This window comes from Euleptes europaea, chromosome 9, assembly GCF_029931775.1.
Source record: "Euleptes europaea isolate rEulEur1 chromosome 9, rEulEur1.hap1, whole genome shotgun sequence".
Taxonomy (NCBI): domain Eukaryota; kingdom Metazoa; phylum Chordata; class Lepidosauria; order Squamata; family Sphaerodactylidae; genus Euleptes; species Euleptes europaea.
In genome coordinates this window covers 79,200,632-79,221,145 of record NC_079320.1, presented here as the reverse complement: position 1 = coordinate 79,221,145, position 20,514 = coordinate 79,200,632, and the positions used below count along the sequence as shown (strand labels likewise).

The 20,514-nt window shown below is 44.5% G+C and overlaps 1 protein-coding gene across 1 annotated transcript in view; it reads right to left on the bottom strand.

The window, feature by feature from the left end:
- Window positions 1-19,423, bottom strand: part of DHX15 (DEAH-box helicase 15) — a 73,035-nt gene extending 53,612 nt beyond the window's left edge. The window contains exons 1-3 of the mRNA XM_056855106.1: window positions 19,350-19,423; window positions 6,985-7,321; window positions 894-1,087 (exon numbers count right to left, since the gene is read on the bottom strand). Of these exons, the coding sequence (XP_056711084.1) occupies window positions 894-1,087; window positions 6,985-7,321; window positions 19,350-19,423 (605 nt within the window). The remainder of the gene's footprint in view (window positions 1-893; window positions 1,088-6,984; window positions 7,322-19,349) is intronic.
- Window positions 19,424-20,514: the final 1,091 nt, after the last annotated feature.

The window sequence follows — 20,514 nt, the reverse complement described above, 5'->3', positions numbered from 1 at the left end:
AAGGTATTCTAGATCAAGGTATTCACCCTTTCCTCAGTTAAAGGCATTGTATTTGGGGCCCCAAACTCAGCAGAGGGTGGGGGTACTTTACCCTTAGACGTCTTGTCCACCCGCTTGAGAGCAGAGGAGCCGGCAGGGACCTTAGAGGTCGAGGCGGCACTCTGTCTATTATGGCGTCTGCACGTAGTTCTTTTCCCGCACTTTTTATCCTTCGGCTTTGCCGCGCTGCCGCTTGCCGCGCCATCTTTTTCGGCTTTGGGGGGGCGGCGGGGGGCCTTCCCCTGGCTCCCGCTCTGAATGCCCGCCTGGGCGGCTAACAGAGGGGTTCGATTTCACCTGGTTGCTGTAGGCTGCGTCATGGTCATTGTCGGATAGAAGTTCTACTTCTTCCGACAGGACTGCGGGGGTGGCCATCTTGGCTCGTCTCCCTCCCTCTACAGCGCTTCTCCCCAGAGCAATGTCGGCCGAAGCCGCTAAGGTCCGGTAGGCAGACGAAAGACAAAATGCAGACAGAGACGAAAGGATGGGGTGGGGTGGGAAACAACTTGGAAAGGAATCGGAGGAATCAAGGCTATCTCTGCTAAAGATAAGTCCCAGCTAAGGCTGGGTCATCCTCTCTCCGCAAAGGCAGGAGAATAACTGAAAGTATGGGCGTTCCTCGCCCCGAGACAGGAAGTAGTTTTTTAACAAATTTAGTCCTGCCTCTCCAAGCAATGGGACGAGAAACACCCAAAGCTCCAAGATGATCTTCCTTCAGAGCGGGAAAGGCACATAAATATCCATGTCTCCTAACAGGCTGACGTTTATTCCCAGCTCACCAGAGGAGAGGGGGACTGCCGCCTCACCACTTCCCTAAAGCGAGCAACCTCCTCTCTTTGGAGGACAGCACTTACTTGAGAATAGTTTTTGCGCTACTGCAGTCTTCAAACCGAATGGAGTAACCCACTTCTTGTCCCAACATCACATCCATTTCGTCAGCAACCCGCTGCGCCACGCTCATGGCGGCCACTCTCCTGGGCTGGGTGCACGCCACACCCCTCTTCGGCCCCGGCAGCGATCGCATGTAGTCGACACACCATTGAGGAATCTATCAATGAAAACAAAAAGGTGTTTTGTTGGATGATTTATACACAAATACAAGTGGCATGGAATGTACAGAGTAACGACTGACGGGACCTTAATTCAAGGAGCTTCGATTAAACAGTGTGGGGGATACACAAACTATACAAGCAAAACCAACAGCACCTATACTTCAGTGGCAATATAAGGAGGCTGAGGAAAGAGTTTAAAAGATAAACGTGCATTAAAATGGCCGTGTACAATGTGATGGAACCCTCCAAGGAGCCTTCCTCCAAGTTAAACAGCTCACCCTCAGCCACTTGAGTTGGAGGACGGCTTCAGAAGTTGGTTGGTGAAGTGGAAGTATCTGCCACAATGCTCCCGCATATGTGTGTGTGTGTGTGTGCGTGTTAAGTGCCGTCAAGTGGCTTCGACTCATGGTGACCCTATGAATCAGTGTCCTCCAAAATGTTCTGTCTTTGACAGCCTTGCTCAGGTCTTGCAAATTGAGGACCGTGGCTTCCTTTATTGAGTCAATCCATCTCTTGTTGGGTCTTCCTCTTTTCCTGCTGCCCTCAATGTTTCCTAGCATGGCTGTCTTTTTTTCCCCACATGCACACGGCCTCCCCATTCTTTCCGCCCCCAACCTGGCTTGGGGGGGGGGGTTTACTACCTGTCCTGGATCTCTAGTGGCTATCTGTGAGTAATTAATGCCATCTTGCTTTTATGATATTGTATGAAGAATGCGATTTTAAAGTGTGTTTTACCTTATGTTTCAAGATTAGAATATTGTGACCTGCTCTGAGCCCGGCTTGCCGGGAATGAGGACGGGCTATAAATGTGAAGAAATAAATAAAATAAATAATTAGTTCTGAAGCAAGTTGCTTAGCCTGTGCCTTTAAGTACACAAGATAAATATTGATATTGCTGTGACACAGGGATGACTTAGACGTATTTCCAAACCATGGTTTGGCACTATACGAAGGAGGTCTTTGCTCACACGCACACTGCTTCCTTCACATGCTTCAAGTCAGTGATTTCACCTTTAGTGCAAACCACAGTTAAAAACCACATAGGAGCCAACAAGCTGTAGTTTATACTTCTTCTCCATGCCAGGCTTGCAAACCAAATTCAAATTTATCCCTTGTATTCCTGATTTGGAAGGGAATAAAAATAGTAGGGTGCCTATTTTGATACAAAAGCCAATTGTAGAATGCATGAAAGCAAATGCCACTGACTCAGACCATGTGAAAGGAGAGGGAAGGCAATGCATGGGTGTAGGGGCCATCCATGCAACATCAAAACAAGATTTGGCTCTCTGTGTGAATAATCTCATAGTTAAGCGACAGGTCAAAGAAAGTCTAAATCTATGACAAAGCGTTTGTAAGATCTAACTCCATTAATCAGTAACACGCCTCATGTATATATTAATAAAGGATATACAAATAAAAATCCATACACAATTAGTCTTTTACACAACAGTGAAAAAAATCCACCAGTACATGTGCGCACTTCTTTAACCCCTGAACAAAAAGCCACATGTCATTTTACAGTAAAGTTTCACATATCAAACTTTATAGAACTTTCTGCAACATCAGGGGGCTGCTGTACATGGAAACACACACCCAAAAAGGAAGGGCAGGAAAGAAGAAACTGGGCTGCATCAAGGGCCAACATCCTCCTTAGAACAGCCAGAGAAAAGAACTTACAACCAGCAAAATCTAAGGGCACTGTCTGCAATCGTGTAAACGTTCTGCTGTGTTAAGCTTGGCAATATCTTGAGTTATGTTTTGTTATTCACAGGAGCGGTAATAAGGTGTTAACACCAAAAAGCTCCTGGAAGATCCAGGAGCTTTATTTTTGCAGTCATATCTGACTTATTCCTTGAAGGTCTCCCATCCAAATATTTGCTAGGGTCGATCCTGCGTAGTGCCTGAGATCTGACCTGGGCTATCCAGGTCAGGGTTAGATTACCGCTACAAATAGATAAAAACACTTGGGGGAAAGGACAAATGAAAAGAAAGGACTGTGAAGGTTCAAGTGAATTAAAATGTTTAGCTTATCAGCTGAACAAGGGAATCCCCATATGCAGAGACAGTGAACCCCTGAATCCTAATAGAGGCAACATCAGGGGAAGGTCTTGGCCTCTATACCGTTTGTTGGCCCTCCAAGGCAACTGGACAGCCACTGCACAAAACAGGATGCTGGAACAGAAGGACCACTGGTCTGATCCAGAGGATAATGAAACAACCTTTTTAACCAGAGACCCAATGGTGACACTATAAGCATTTGCTCAAGACAAACTGGCCTTGAAGATGAAGAAGGGGTAGGAGACATCTTCTTATATACTTGCTACAGTATTCTGGAAGCCAGGATTCTCAGAATCCTGCTCAGCATGCAGAAAACGAACGTATCAAGTAATCCCAGTATCTTATTATGCTGTAGATGTCCAAAATGTTGGTGTAACCCTTTCAAAAGAACATAAAAGTTTCTACTATGTCAAGCTTTCCCCCTCTATGGATCAGGGCTGAATTCTTCCCTTGTAGGGATACATAGTAATGTACTGGAGCACTTCTTTTGCCCACGTGAAAGGTTTTTTTGATCATAAATACAGGAAATAATTTTTGAATTATCTGCCTTTTGACGCAGATTATAAAGGACCTGGGTGCAAGACATGCTTTGCTGCTATGATCAATCTCATTGACACCGGTAGGATTAATGATGGCTGCAAAACAGATGACATGAGGAGATATATCCAGAATGAGAACTAACAGCAAACACATCAGAATATTTCCTAGTGACACCAAGTCCATTTTGGATGGACACAGAGAAAAGGGGAAATTGCTTCTGATTGCTCACACGGGAATGGGGAGTGGTAAACTAAAGTGGGAGAGCTACTTAAGAAAGCCCAAGGGCACACACCAGGCAAGTTGAAAGATAGAGACAGTGTGGAGGTATTTCTATGCTAATGCTAGAAGCCTCCAAGTGAAAATGGGGGCGTTAGAGTGCATGATTTTAAGGGAAAACATAGATATAGTGAGCATTACAGAAACCTGGTGGAGGGGAGAGAACCAGTGGGATACAGTCATCCCTGGTTACAAATTCTATAGAAATGAGAGCAAAGGGCATATTGGAGCGGGTGTTGCTATGTATATCAAGGAAGGCATAGCGTCTAATAAACTAGAAACAATTAAAAGGGCAGACTCGTCCACAGAATCCTTGTGGGTGACGATTCCAGGCCCCTAAGGTCATTTAGTACTGGGGACTTTCTAGCTGCCCCTGACCAAAAGGCTCAGGGTGATGTAAAGATGGATAATGAAATCAGAGAAACATGCAAAGGTGATGTAGTAGTAATAATGGGAGAGTTTAGCTACCCTCATATTGACTGGGTAAATGCGTGCTCCAGTCAAGACAGAGATAAAATTTCTAGACATCCTCAACAGTTGTGCCCTCGGACAGCTGGTCATGGACCCAACCAGAAGGGAGGCCATCCTGGACTTAATACTCTGTGGTGCTGCCAGCAACTTAGTTGAGCCAACTAGCAATAGCGACCACAATGGCATCAAATTTAATTTATATGTATGTGGCAAAGTGCCTGGGAAATCTCACACCATCACCTTTGACTTTAAAAGAGGGAACTTCTCTAAAATGAGAAACCTGGTAAAAAGAAAGTTGAAAAGAACAGTTAGGAGGGTTAAATCTCTGGAAAAGGCTTGGGGTTACGCAAATCCACAATACTAGATTGTATACCGCAGGTCAGGAAAGATGGTATTAAGTCCAAGAGGTCACCACCATGGCTAATGGGTAAGATGAAGGAAGCTATTAGAGAAAAAAAGGCTTCCTTCAAAAACTGGAAGGCTTGCCCAAATGAGGCAAACAAAAGCAAACACCAACTTACACAAAGGAAATGCAAGCAAACAATTAAAAAGGTAAAGGTCCCCTGTGCAAGCACCAGGTCATTCCTGACCCATGGGGTGACGTCACATCTCGACATTTACTAGGCAGACTTTGTTTATGGGGTGGTTTGCCAGTGCCTTCCCCAGTCATCTTCCCTTTACCCCCAGCAAGCTGGGTACTCATTTTACCGACCTTGGAAGGATGGAAGGCTGAGTCAACCTTGAGCCAGCTACCTGAAACCAACTTCTGTTGGGATCGAACTCAGGTCGTGAGCAGAGCTTTTGACTGCAGCTTACCACTCTGCGCCACGGGGCTCCTTAAGCAAACAATTAGAGATGCAAAAAAAGATATTGAGGGACATATCACTAAACACATCAAGACCAACAATAAGAAATTATTTTTAAGAACATTAGGAGTAGGAAACCAGTGAGGGAAGTGGTTGGACCATTGGATGACAATAGGAGTAAAGGAACAATCAGGGAGGATAAAGCAATTGCTGAGAAACTAAATGAATTCTTCTCATCTGTCTTCACTGTGTAAGATTTAGGGCAGATTCCTTCTCCTGAACAGAGGTTTTGGGGAGGGGAGAATGAGGAACTGGGGCTAATAGCGGTAACAAGGCAGGAAGTCCTAGAATGTCTAGACCTGGGGCGTCAAACATGCAGCCCGCTGCTATCATACTGCCCTTGTACAAATCTATGGTGAGACCACACTTGGAATACTGTGTACAGTTCTGGTCACCACACCTAAAAAGGATATTGCAGTTTGAGAAGGTGCAGAAAAGAGCAACCAAAATGATCAGGAAACTAGAGCAACTGTCCTATGAAGAGCAGTTAAAACACTTAGGGCTGTTTAGCTTGGAAAGAAGGGGAGACACGATAGAGGTCTATAAAATTATGTATGGTATAGAAAGAGCGAACAGAGAGAAGCTTATCTCCCTCTCTCGTAATACTAGAATGTGGGGTCATCTGCTGAAGCTGGAGGGTGAGAGATTCAAAACTGATAAAAGGAAATATTTCTTCACACAACACAGAATTAAATTGTGGAACTCCCTGCCCCAGGATGGGGTGATGGCTGCCAACTTGGAAGGCTTTAAGAGGGGAGTGGACATGTTCATGGAGGAGAGGGGTATTCATGGCTACTAGTTAGAATGGCTACTAGTCATGATGCATACCTATTTTCTCCAGATCAGAGGGGCATGTCTATTATATTAGGTGCTGTGGAACATAGGCAGGACAATGCTGCTGCAGTCGTCTTTTTTGTGGGCTTCCTAGAGGCACCTGGTTGGCCACTATGTAAACAGACTGCTGGACTTGAGGGACCTTGGTCTGATCCAGCATGGCTTTTCTTATGTTCGGTAAATCATTTACAATATTTTATCCTGTCTGTGAACTCCCAAAGCACACTGTTCCCTGAATCTGCAGCTTTTGACAGAAACACATTCAGCACACCTGTATCACACTGCTGCCTACAGAACTAAATCCCCCAGTTACAAATGAGACTGCTATCTCCATATGTAGTACATTTTTCTCATTTTGTATTTCCAGGGGTTTAAGGGAAAGTAATTCAGTTGATATCAATGAACAAGATTCGGAAGCCAAATAACGGCAACATATATTTTTTTTAAATCAGCACTCAAAATACTACATACAAGAAAGCAACCAGAATGTCATCTATTTGCAGATTAACACATGGTTGTACTGAGTAATTCAAACGTCACTGAACTTCTTATGAAAAAGTAACAGACCCTGGAGAGACAGGCAGACTACCAGAGGTGGTGGGGAGGAAAGTGAAATTTCAGTACATCATTTTCTAGTCATTAAGCAACTGAAAAGGTTCATTAAACAGATCTCGCTCAAAAGGGTAAGACCTGCAATGTGTCAGTGCACAAGAAATTTCTTTAAGGATCCTGAAATATTGCTGGTACAACAATGAATAATGTCAGAAAGTCTTCAAAATGGTTAATACAAATTACACTCCACAAAACAGTTATGAATTATCATAAAGGCTGGGGGAAAAGACGCTCACCTGTGTTGTTTTACCAGAACCCGTCTCACCAACCAGTACAAAAGACTGGTGCCTGATCAAGATGTCAGTAAACCTTTCCTTATACTCCCAGACAGGGAGCTGAAGCCGCTTCTTTAGGATCTCATAATAACGAGGTGTGTGCGGTAGGTTTGTGAACGGGTTTATACCCTGTGGCAGTACAGCTGGCTTTAGAGACGGCAACCCAACATTAGCAATCAGTGCAGAATTGGTTGAAGGGCGTAAATCCTTTTCCTTATCTCGTTCCCTCTCACGATCTCGATCTCTTTCTCGGTCTTTGGAGCGGTCATCGCGTTCCCGTTCACGATCCCGATCCTTCCTAAAGGTTTTCGGGACACAGGGGAGGAAATGTAATATGTATCAAAAGCCACCGTATATGAGAAGACAATACGAAGTTAACTTTTTAATTTTTTAAAACACAAATCCCAAACCATTTTCAAACAGCTTTTATACTAATGGGTGTTTTCAAAGGACCAGTCTAGGACAGAGGTCAGCAAACTCATCAGTCAAAAGAGCCAAATATCAACAGTACAACGACTGAGATTTCTTTTGAGAGCCAAATTTCTTAAACTTAAACTATATAGGTAGGTACACTGTTTATTAACTTAATAAACTTTAATTAAAGTTTTAAGTCTTAATTAAACTATAGGTACACTGAATAAAACTTGATATCATACTTAATAGTGATCTTATTTATTGATAAAAATTAAATTGTAAGTCCCTGCCATTTCCCCCTCCCCATCTGGTCCTCGTCTGGAGGTCTGGTCTACCACCATAAAAGCCTATTGGTAGACCTGGCCTCCGGCTGAGTCCCATTGGGAGGCCAGGTCTACCCATTGGCTTTCTTGGCAGTAGACCTGGCCTCCGGAGGCCCATAGAAGCCAATGGGTAGATCTGGCCTCTGAAGGGGGACTTTTTCCCCTCCTCGGAGTCCAGGTCTACCGCCAAGAAAGCCAGTGGGTAGACATGGCCTCCCAATGGGACGCAGCTGGAGGCCAGGTCTACCAAAGGAAGCCCGCCCCGCCCAACAGCTGATAGGTGGGGGGGGCAGGAACCGCCGAGCCGCCCGCCCAGCAATCGCGCGGCTAGAGGGGAGGGGAGGCTTTAGCCTCCCAACCACTGAGGGCAAGGGAAAGGGGGACCTGGCCATTCTCCACGCCGGGGGGGGGGGAGAGACAGCGCACCCGCTCCCCTGCTCTCTCATGCTCGATCGCTATCTCAGGCGTCCGGCTCCGCAGCCCGGCTGCCGGCGAGAGCAGGCGCAAGAGCAGGGGCTCCGAACCAAGTTCGGAGAGCCGCACTCAACGGGCCAAAGAGCCGCATGCGGCTTGGGAGCCGCAGTTTGCAGACCCCTGGTCTAGGGAGAGAGGAACTGGGAGAAGAAAAGTACAAGGACTGATGGTTTGGCAGTCGTAGCAAGATAGCCACTATGTTCTTTTAGTTCTGCCCACCCAGGCATAGTTCCACCTACATCCAGCAAAAGAACGATCCTCATCTTATGATAAAGCAGAGCCATAGCTACAAATGTGGTTGTAGTTTTTCTCCACTTCTCCCAAGGGCAGGCCTTGACAAATTCTCTTTGGCTTGAGGATCCAACCCAAAAACCTGGGGGGGGGGGAGAGATCCATTTCATTGAACACTGGTGCCAATACTGAAAGCAAGAAATGAATTCAACAACCACAATTGATTGTTGCAAACTTAGCATATAAATAAGCTATGACAAGAATTTTATGCAAATGTATTTTTATGTAATGCAACAAACATTCTGATGTGAAATGATAAATAACCTTTGTAATTCTACTGAGAATTGCTGATGTACAATAAAATCAGGGCTAAAAATACAAGTAGAAGAAGAAGAGTTGGTTTTTATATGCCGACTTTCTCTGCCACTTAAGGAAGAAACAAACCGGCTTACAATCACCTTCCCTTCCCCTCCCCTCCCCTGACACCCTGTGAGGTAGGTGAGGCTGAGAAAGTGTGACTAGTCCAAGGTCACCCAGATGGATTCATGTGTAGAAGTGGGGAAACAAATCCAGTTCACCAGATTAACCTCCGCGGCTCATGTGGAGGAGTGGGGAATCAAACTCGGTTCTCCAGATCAGAGTCCACTGCGCCAAACCACTGCTCTTAACCATTATACGACGCTGACATTTACAAAAATCAGAGGATCTTAATTTATACTACTTTTTGCTGAAATATGATGTCTGTTCGGTTGATACTAATATGCATACTTTGAATGCGGACAAGCTGGAACGTGTCCAGAGGAGAACAACAAAGATGGTGAGGGGTCTGGAGACCATGTCCTATGAGGAAAGTTGAAAGGGCTGTCATATAGAGGATGGTGCTGAGTTGTGTTCTGTTGCCCCATAAGGTCGAACCAGAACCAATGGGTTGAAATTAAATCAAAAGAGTTTCCGGCTAAACATTAGGAAGAACTTTCTAACAGTTAGAGTAGTTCCTCAGTGGAACAGGCTTCCTCAGGAGGTGGTGGGCTCTTCTTCCCTGGAAGTTTTTAAGCAGATGCTAGATGACCATCTGTCAACAGTGCTGATTGTATGACTTTAGGCAGATCATGAGAGGGAAGACAAGAATGGTTGCATCAGTGTTTGGCTCTCCTGGCCCTTTCTTACATGCCCAAGGTAATGCTGATCGCCACTTTGGGGCCAGGAAGGCATTTTCCTCCAGGCCAGATTGGCCAGGGATCCTGGAGGGGGTGTTTTTTGTTTTGTTTTTTGGCCATCTTCTGAGCATGAAGTAGGGGTCACTGGGGAGAGGATTGGACTAGATGACCTGATGGTCCCTTCCAACTCTATGATTCTATGAATGTAATGTCAGTCCGTTTCAGAAGGAAATAAGACTATATTCCTCGGAGGTGTGCTTGTACAAGTCTAAACATACTTTAGTAACAATCTAATTTCATGGGCACAAAGTCCATTTGGATTACATTTTAAAACACATACCCGGGCTGATAAAAAATTCTAATCAATCTCTTTGTTCAATTTGTGTGTATGTGTGTGTAATATGTTGTAACTAGACCACTGAAGGCCTGGGAGCCAAAACACATTTGGCACGTGGTTTTAAATCAACCCTGTATTTGCTGCTATAAGGGCTTGGGTTTTTTTTAATATATACATACATATACATATATATACACACACATACACATGCATGTGCACTTTGTAATAAATATCTAATTAATTGGATTTTTATTTCACCCAACCTTTTGGGTACCCAACGCCAGAATACCCCCAACCAAAGTAAGGAAAAGCCATTGTTGGTTTTCAGAATAGTCACCTTAGGGATTATTGAGCTATCCAAGCTGTTCAGGCTTGCTTAGGAGAGCCGATATACACAAAGCATGGCATGTGAAATTTCACAATAAAAGACAAGTTGTAATTATGGAATGAGGCACAGCAGTTTTCAAATTTGCTTGCTTTAGGAGCCCCTTTTCTCACTGACATCTACACATGAGACCCTGCAAATCTGCTGGGGACCTCGCTGAATTCTTGGGAAAGTTCTGAGGTGCACGTTCAGTTCATGCAAAGCACTCTCCTGGCCAGCTGGCTTTCACTGTCACAAATTTCAGGTAAAATACCTTGTAAAGTGCATTTCCGGATGTGTTTTTGAACAATCATGTTTTGTATAATGTGACCACTGAGGAAGGCTCAAGAGGCCAAAACGCGTATGGTTTATCGGTCATTTATATTTTGCATACCATCGACAGTGTTATTTTTGTAACGGTTTATACTTATGGTTTTATATGTGACCTGCAGTCCAGGCCCAGTGTTTTTATCCATTTTATTGTGCACACCTAATAAATATATAAATATACTACTTAAAAAAAAATTAGTTCTCAGCTCAACCCCTAGGTTCCCTTCACTGTCACACCCCATGATGAGCTAACCTCAAACACATAACTAACCCCCCTCTGCCCACATCAGGGGCCACACTTGGGGTCACTGATCTTTCCAGCGAGGAACCCCCATTAATCTTACAAGTACGTGAACTGATTTAAATCACTGATGTTTACTAAAAAACCAACCTGGAATCTTGATTTAAATAGCTGATATGTCCTTTCCACTCATGGTAGGTACTTCTGCTCACAGCACGGGGGGGGGGAGTTGATTCCCCCATCTCAATACAGACTGTGATGCCCGTGAGGTTGCTGGGAGTCCACTGACCTACGTGGGCACAATTTGGGGGGGGGGGGTACAGAAAACTGCAGGAGGAAAAGGGAAGCAGGAAACCCACTGAAATGCCAGCTCCTGGCTCTTGACAGTTTGCTACTAACACCTGCTGTCAAGAGCCTGGGTGCGATCCTTGATGCCTCCCTATCAATGGAGGCTCAGGTCATAGCAGCAGCCAAGGTGGCATTTTACCATCCTGCTGGGCAAGGCAGCTGGTGCCTTATCTCTCCCGCCCCGACCTGGCTATGGTGATCCATGCAATGGTCACCTCTAGGCTAGATTATTGTAATTTGTTTTACGTAGGGTTGCCCTTGAGACTTACCCGGAAACTCCAACTGGTTCAAAATGCTGCAGTGTAGGTCCTTACTGGGACCCCGCTGAGTTCTCATATTCAGTCAGAACTTCGACAGCTACACAGGCTTCAGGTGGAGTCCTGGATCAGTTTCAAGGAGCTGGTTTTAAGATTTAAAGGCCTAAACAGTCTGGGACTATTGTATATGTGGGACCACTTCTCTTTATACGCCTCCAAGAGAGATTTGCACTCTGCTAACAACAAAATGCTGGTGGTCCCTGGCTCGAGGAGTGTCCAGTGTCCTCGGCCAGGACTTTTTCGGCTATGGCCCTGGCCTGGTGGAACTGAGACCAGGGCCTTGATGCAGTTCCGCAGGGCCTGTAAGACTGAGATGTTCCGCCAGGCCTATGGTTGAGGGCAGCAACGGTTTATGGCTGGCCTCCCCCCCGCATTTTTGTCCATCCCATCTTATTGATTATGACGGGGGGGGGGGGCTACAGACTCTCTATGGCCTAGTGTTTTATCACCGGCGCTGATTAGTTTAATCACATTTAATGTTTTTTTTTAATAACTGTTTTAAAATGTTTATAATTTTTATTGATTCTTGGAATTTATATATTGGTTTTTTTCAAGTTGTTAGCTGCTCTGAGCCCGGCCCTGGCCGGGAAATAGAGCAGGGTATAAATTGACTAAAATAAATAAATAAATCTCCCACCAGGAAAATGTCAACTACTATTCAAGTGATCAGTAACAGCAACGTCTACACCAGTATCCTTCAAAATTTTCAGGCGTAGCACAAACCCCTAATTCCAAAATTTCCAACATGAGCCACTTACATTTTTTCATCTATTTCCCTTTCCGTACCTAGTTGCTTAGGGATAGGTCATGCAGGCTCTATAAGGATCTGAAGCCCGCTGCAAATAACCAGGCTGTGAAGGCATGATCAACAGCAAACAGTGGAGCAGAGAAGGGCACATAACAGTGGCAAAAGATGGCATAGCCCAGAAGTTGAACCTTTTCTTTTAAAAGTCAACAGAAATTATGGTAATGCCACTGCTATAAACCAACCATGCACCACTGTAATTCACAACCCACAAAAGAAACATCATCTGGTATTAACACCACTAAGCAACATTCAGGACAAAATGCACCTAATTACACACAAACACAGGATTACATTGTTCAGGAGGTGGAAGAAAATGGTAATTGAGTCAACCCAACTAAAAGTTAAGGTTCCATCTTGAAAGTGCTGGGACTACACTATTTTTAAAACATTATTTAGCTCTTTGCCCATTCCATCATCTGTTATTTAAACACTTCCAGTTAGTAAGGTTAGTTAAAAGTTAATTAGTTTGTTAAAAGTTTGATTACGTCCTTAAAATATACTACTAAGACTATTGCATGAACATTATACTACAGCTTGTGCCATCTTAATAAGTGGGCTCAGGATATTCTATTTGTACAGCAGCCTCACTGCACAGACATCATCCACTACTGCAAGGTGTGACACAGCAGCAGGCAACAGAAATTCACCTTGGTATTTATCCACTTTAGTAAGACACAGGGGACCTTTACCTTTTTAAGACACAGAACAGCTAAATGCTTGGCTTTATTACTGCACAGTTAATCATTTGGACAGGGGTACTGATCAACTGATTGCCTCCTTTTTGATTGAAAGCAAAACATTTTCAGACTATGAAGTTAAGTATGTCCTTAAGTGGCAGCTGTCCTCTTTTTACTCCATCATTCTCAACCCTTCTGGAGCCAATTTAACAACCATATACACCATTCATTTAGGGATAGTAGCCCTGTCTCCAGAGAGCCTCTACCCTTACTCTTCCCACAGTCAAACTTCCTCATCCAGCCTCTGCACATGGCAGAAACTAGGGTTGCCAGCCTCGTTAATCACCCCAACACAGTGATATCACTTCCAGATTTGCGCCAGAAGTGATGTCAGGGTGATGGCACACCAATTCCCCCCAAAAAGTTGCTCCCACTTGTCCACCAAGCAGCTCCAGGAGCAATAGGGTCTGGCAAGGGAAATATCCCGCTGTAGCTGGAGACCTGGCCACCCTAGCAGAATGCCAATGAATACTGTGCTGCTTCATGCAATCCCAACTCCACCCAATAACAGAACAATGGAAGTCTGTCACCATTTTGCAGGTTATATTTGGCAAGACTGCGTGGGAGGCCTGACTCTCTCTTTCTCAGACAAGCATCCGCCTGCTTTCACTCCCAGGCTCTCTAATAGGCCCTACAGCACCTGTGGGATCAGTTGTCCTCTTGGGAAGGCAGGCAAATTTAGTGTGAGGCTAGAGAAATAAAGGCCCAGGGGAGGAAAAAACAAACAAACAAACCATATAACAGAAGCAATTGGGGAGGGGGTAAGGGAAGCATTATTTTTCCTCCTGACATCTTTCCCCCAATTCTTCCCATGGACAAACTGAAAATTTGGGACACACTGGGGGTGGTGTTGGGGAAGAACCCAAACCCTTCCTATGAAATATTTCTCTTTTGAAATGAATTAAATGCTTTTTAAAGCAAGGTTTATTCACTTAATGTTACATACATAGAGTTTAATACGGTCCAAGACCAACAATAAAAACTTTTACATAATAAAAGAATGGCTATATACATCAATGAATACTTGTCAAACATAATCATACACTCATAAGAGAACCATTAAAAACTAAGTTTAAATAAAACACAGTTACAGTCCATATATAAATATAAACACACTCATCCATTAGGTTCGACCCATGCTCGCCTAGTCTTCATTACTCGCCATTCAAATTTGGCCATTTTAAAGGTTAGCTCGGTGTCCTTTTCTGAGAGCATGTTTAGAGAGACGAGTTGCTCGAGTTCTCCCTGGGTAGCCAGCTATTACAAGGGAAATGTCTTCTCTAATTTTATTATAAATTTTGCATGTTCAAGGGTCTTTATGCCCCCATCAGAACCAGTGGGTCTGATTCAGTATAAGACATGTTCATGTGTACACAAGTGTCCCTATTTTTCTTGTGGTACATTGGAGGGTTTGGAACTGCTCTGAGTGTACTCAGTACTCCTGTTTGTGCTCAGAGGTACTGCTGAATCCAGTAGAACTTACTATTGGGTTATTCTGCATAGATCAGTCTTACATAGTACCATGAGGGGTGAGAGTAAGAGGCGGGGAAGGAGGAGGAGGAAGAATCTCCTTCCTTTCCTCTCCCTACAACAGACACCTTGTGAGGTAAGTGTGGCTGAGAGAGCTCGAAGAGAACTGTGACTAGCCCAAGGTCACCCATCTGGCTTCATGTGTAGGAGTGGGGAATCAAGACTGGTTCTCCAGATTAGAGTCCACCGCTCTTAACCACTACACCATTAAAATACATTAAAAATGTAAAATATGTTCAAAAATAAGCCTTGCAAACTAAACAGGACTCTGCGTAGAAGAGTGTACATTCCATCAGAACAAGAGGGTTCTTGTTCACCATAGGGTAACTTTTTATACCTCCCTTCCAGTATAGCTGAAGGGAGAGCATTACCACATAGCAAGGTAAAGGCCCTCCTATAATCAGGGTTATCTAAATGAAAAAGACCGGCAGCAGCTCTCTAGAGTTCCCAGTGGAGGTCTTTCACATCACTTACTATCTGATCTTTTAAACTGGAGATGCCAAGGAATGTACACTCTTCCACGCAGGCAACAGAGTTGCACTGTACTAAATTATTCAGTTACTTAGGATAAGTTATTAGGGACTGTGGTCTATGCTACTGTGTATAACTTGCTGAAACTAGGATCTACTATGTCATTTCGTATCATTTAATGCATTAAGACTTATGTTTTGCTTTAGTTCTATTTTTAGATTTCTGATTAGTTCTCCCACCTTAATCATATTGTACTGTTTGTTGAATACCCACCTGTCGATTGTATTGACTCATTCTGTGTAATCCACCTTGAGTCCAAGTGAGAAAGGAGGACTATAACTGACGTAAATAAAAAAATAAATAAACCTGGGACCTTCTGTATGCCAAGCAGAAACGCTACCACTGAGCCAATGTCTCTCACCTGAAGCTGTTTTATACTGAATCAGACCCTGGATCCATCAAGGTCAGTGTTGCCTACTCAGACTGGCAGCAGCTCTCCAGGGTCTCAAGTAGAGGTCTTTCCCAGATCCAGCGTGCGTAGAGCAACAGACTCTAATCTGGAGAACCAGGTTTGATTCACCACTCCTCCATATGAAGCTTGCTGGGCTAGCTTGGGCTAGTCACAGTCTCAGCCCAACCTACCTCACAAAGTGTCTGTTGTGGGGAGGGGAAGGTGATTGCAAGCGGCTTTGAGACTCCTTAAAGGTAGAGAAAAGTGTGTATAAACATCAACTCTTCTTCTTCTACTGCCTGGTCCTTTCAACTGGAGATGCTAAGGATTGAACCTGGGACCTTCTGCATGCCAAGCAGATGCTCTACCACTGAGGTACCATCTCTCACATGAAGTTGTTAATACCAAATCAGACCCTGGATCCATCAAGGTCAGTACTGCCTACTCAGACTGGCAGCAGCTCTCCAGGGTCTCAGGTAGAGGTCCTTCCCATCACCTACTGCCTGGCACTTTCAACTGGAGATGCTAAGGATTGAACCTGGGACCTTCTGCATGCCAAACAGATGCTCTGCCACTGAGCCATAGCTCTTTCCTTTTTCTCACACCAAGATTTATTGCCCCAGTTCCCTTCTCCTTGTTACATTTTGCTGAAGATTTTTCCTGCCCACTGTTGCCCACTGGGTGACCATGGGCTAGTCAAAGTTCTCTCCAAACTCTCCTGTCAAGCTCTGGCTTCTGGAGCAGATGTATTAAGGAAACCGACAACAGTTGCTTTTGGCTTGTTTTTAAATTACAACAGTTGATTTTGCCACTTCTTCAAGGGAAGGCAAATAAACCTACTGGAGATAATTTGAGAGTGCCCCTAGCAGGCACTGAACACAAGGCAACTTTGGCTGCTGCAAAGTTTTTTCCCCAAGTTACAGCAAGATATAATAATATGAATAAATAAATGAGTCCGAGTCTGGAGTCAGGCTATTAGGATTGTTTTTAACTTTATCAGTGTGATACTGCTCAAAGCCATGGTGTTGAATTAGTAATTTCATTTAAGTAATTTCAACCATCTTTCTTTTTCACTGCCCTTTAGGTATTCTGCATATTGTTTCAGTTTCACAATAAATCCAGAGGAACAGCTATGTTAGTCTACTGAAGCAAAATTATTCTAGCGTGAGCCTTCATGAGTCAGAGTTCACTTCATCAAATGTACACAGCATACATCCATAAGAAACAGATTTATAGTCAACACTACAGTATAAATCTATTTGCAATGGATGCACACACTATGTATCTGGTGAACTGAGCACTGCTTAATCTTCAATGCTAGAATAAATTCTTAATCTTCGAGGTGCCACAGGACTGCCATCAAATTTTGCTTTTAACTTTAGTGGAGCCAGCTATACTTGTACAGCAGCTGCCACCATAACACTTCCAGCAATTTTTACTATGGACAGAGAAGCTTATGCAGCTTAACGGCTAAGAGACTGAGCTGTCCATCAACAAGTGCCCAGTTCAAATTCCATCTCTGACGTGGATTCACAGGTTGGTTTCAGGCAAGTCACTCCCCCCCTTGGCCTTGAGTTTACAGGACAATATACATGAAGCACTTTAAAGTGTGAAGTGGGTTTTTTTTTTTTTACACCGAACAGCCACACTTAAAACATTAATAAGCCCACCTTTCTCCCAGGTAACAGGGTTTTATATCAGTCTGTTACAGCGAGGCTACACATCTGTGCTCAGTACAGGACTGAGACACACACACAGTTACCTTTTAAAGTTAACTCACAGTGGGTAGCCATGTTAGTTAGCAGTAGTAGAAAAGGGCAAGAGTCCAGTAGCACCTTAAAGACTAACAAAAATATTTTCTGGTAGGGTATGAGCTTTCGTGAGCTGTGGCTCACGAAAGCTCATACCCTACCAGAAAATATTTTTGTTAGCCTTTAAGGTGCTACTGGACTCTTGCCCTTTTCTACCTTTTAAAGTGATTGACTTCCTAGCCCTTCCCTTCCTTCTCCCTCTCCTCCCCCCTCATATATATGAGACTTATAGTCAAGGTACATGTTCTTACCCCCTTCAGTATCCCTGCCTTCATGCTTCTAACCTAAGTGGACTCTGGTCCACAAAAGCTTGTGCCACAATACGGTGCCATAAAAAATGGGGAAAGGGGAGGGCAGAATGTAGGCAAGGTTGGCGTACCCTTACAAAGGCCCCGACTCCCAAAAGGAAAGGAAATGCTGGAACCAGGGGCAGCGATTTCCTAAGCCCCAAACACAGAGAAGACGTAGAAAAGGGCAAGAGTCCAGGAGCACCTTAAAGACTAACAAAAATATTTTCTGGCAGGGTAGGAGCTTTCGTGAGCCACAGCTCACTTCTTCAGAGACCTGAAGAAGTGAGCTGTGGCTCACGAAAGCTCCTACCCTGCCAGAAAATATTTTTGTTAGTCTTTAAGGTGCTCCTGGACTCTTGCCCTTTTCTACTACTGCAGACAGACTAACACGGCGACCCACTGTGAATTATGTGTGTGTATATATATATATATATATATATATATATGTGTGTGTGTGTGTGTGTGTGTGTGTGTGTGTGTGTGTGTGTGTGTGTGTGTCTATATATATATATGTGTGTGTGTGTGTGTGTATATATAAGCTCCTACCCTGCCAGAAAATATTTTTGTTAGTCTTTAAGGTGCTCCTGGACTCTTGCCCTTTTCTACTACTGCAGACAGACTAACACGGCGACCCACTGTGAATTATGTGTGTGTGTATATATATATATATATATATATATATATATATATATATATGTGTGTGTGTGTGTGTGTGTGTGTGTGTGTGTGTCTATATATATATATGTGTGTGTGTGTGTATATATAAGCTCCTACCCTGCCAGAAAATATTTTTGTTAGTCTTTAAGGTGCTCCTGGACTCTTGCCCTTTTCTACTACTGCAGACAGACTAACACGGCGACCCACTGTGAATTATGTATATATGTGTGTGTGTGTGTATGTGTGTGTGTATATATACACACACACACACGCTCATCCCCTACCAGAAAATATTCTTGCTTGTCTTTAAGGTGCTCCTGGATGCTCCTGGACTCTTGCCCTTTTCTACTACTGCAGACAGACTAACACGGCGACCCACTGTGAATTATGTATGTGTGTGTGTGTGTATATATATATATATATATATAAAAGCTCATCCCCTACCAGAAAATATTCTTGCTCGTCTTGAAGGTGCTCCTGGACTCTTGCCCTTTTCTTCTACTGCAGACAGACTAACACGGCGACCCACTGTGAATTATGTATGTGTGTGTGTGTGTGTGTGTGTGTGTATGTATATATATATATATATATATATATATATGTGTGTGTGTGTGTGTGTGTGTGTGTGTGTATATATGTATATATATATATATATATATACACACACACACACACACACACACATATATATACATAATTCACAGTGCGTCGCCGTGTTAGTCTGTCTGCAGTAGTAGAAAAGGCCACGCCAAGCGGCAGCCCCAAACAAAGAGGCCGCCGCGCCTGCGGTCCCCGAGGCGGCGACGGGCGGCTGGGGGGGGGGGAGAAGGCCCAAGGGCGCCGGGCCGAGGCGGCGAGAGACTCGGCCCCACGCCAGTCCCTCCGTCCGGCGCGGCCTGTTGAGGGCCGAGACAAAAGCGCCGAGGGACGGAGCAAAGGCCTAAAGGGGGGGGGGTTAAGGAGCCGCCTCTCCTCCCTCCCCCCCCCCGCGGCCCGCTTCCCCCTTCCCCCTTCCCCCTGGCGGCTTCTCCTTACCCGTCGGCGACGGCGACGCGCTTCTTGCTGGAGGCGTAGTCGTCCCCCAGGTCGAGGCGGTGGCGCTTGGACATGATGGTGGCGGCGGAGGAGGCCGCGGCGAGAGGCAGACCAACTAAAATGGCGGCAGGAAGGAAGCGGCGGCGGCCGCGAGGAGGATTCCCCCCCCCCAGCAGAGAGGTTGGGGGGAAGGTCCGGCTGAGTAAACGTCCGGGTAGGAACGGTCCCTCCCGGGCACTTGCGTTCCGCTGAGCGCGGCATGCAGTTCATCCCCGGGTTTAGAGCGGGAGACGCGCCAAGGGGGGGGAGGGAGGGAGAGGACGAAGCCACGCGGATTCTCCTTTTTCACCTCTGTTTTTCCCCCTTTTTAATTTATTTTTTTTTAAAAACGCACACAAAAAAGCATGATACGCACTTTGAATCAGATCACAGTGGGTCGCCGTGTTAGTCTTTCTGCAGTAGTAGAAAAGGGCAAGAGTCCAGTGGCACCTTAAAGACTAACAAGAATATTTTCTGGTAGGGTAGGAGCTTTTTCTTTTTTCCTCTGTTTTTTCCCCTTTTTAATTTATTTAAAAAACACACACAAAAAAGTATGATATGCACTCTGAATTAGATCACAGTGGGTAGCCGTGTTAGTCTGTCTGCAGTAGTAAAAAAGGGCAAGAGTCCAGTGGCACCTTAAAGACTAACAAAAATATTTTCTGGTAGGGTATGAGCTTTTTCTTTTTTCCTCTGTTTTTTACCCTTTTTAATTTATTTAAAACACACACACACACAAAGTATGATACGCACTTTGATTTAGATCACAGTGGGTAGCCATGTTAGTCTGTCTGCAGTAGTAGAAAAGGGCAAGAGTCCAGCTCACGCTGTGGCTCGCGAAAGCTCATACCCTACCAGAAAATATTTTTGTTAGTCTTTAAGGTGCTCCTGGACTCTTAGGTTTAGTTAGCTAGTGACTGCCAAAAAAAGAACAAATCAGTGGGTTATAGATCAAATCAGGCCTCAACTGACCCTAGAAGCTAAAATGACTAAACTGAGGCTGTCGTACTTTGGTCACATTATGAGAAGAGTCACTGGAAAAGACAATCATGCTAGGAAAAGTTGAAGGCAGCAGGAAAAGAGGAAGACGCAGCAAGAGATGGATTGACTCAATAAAGGAAGCCTC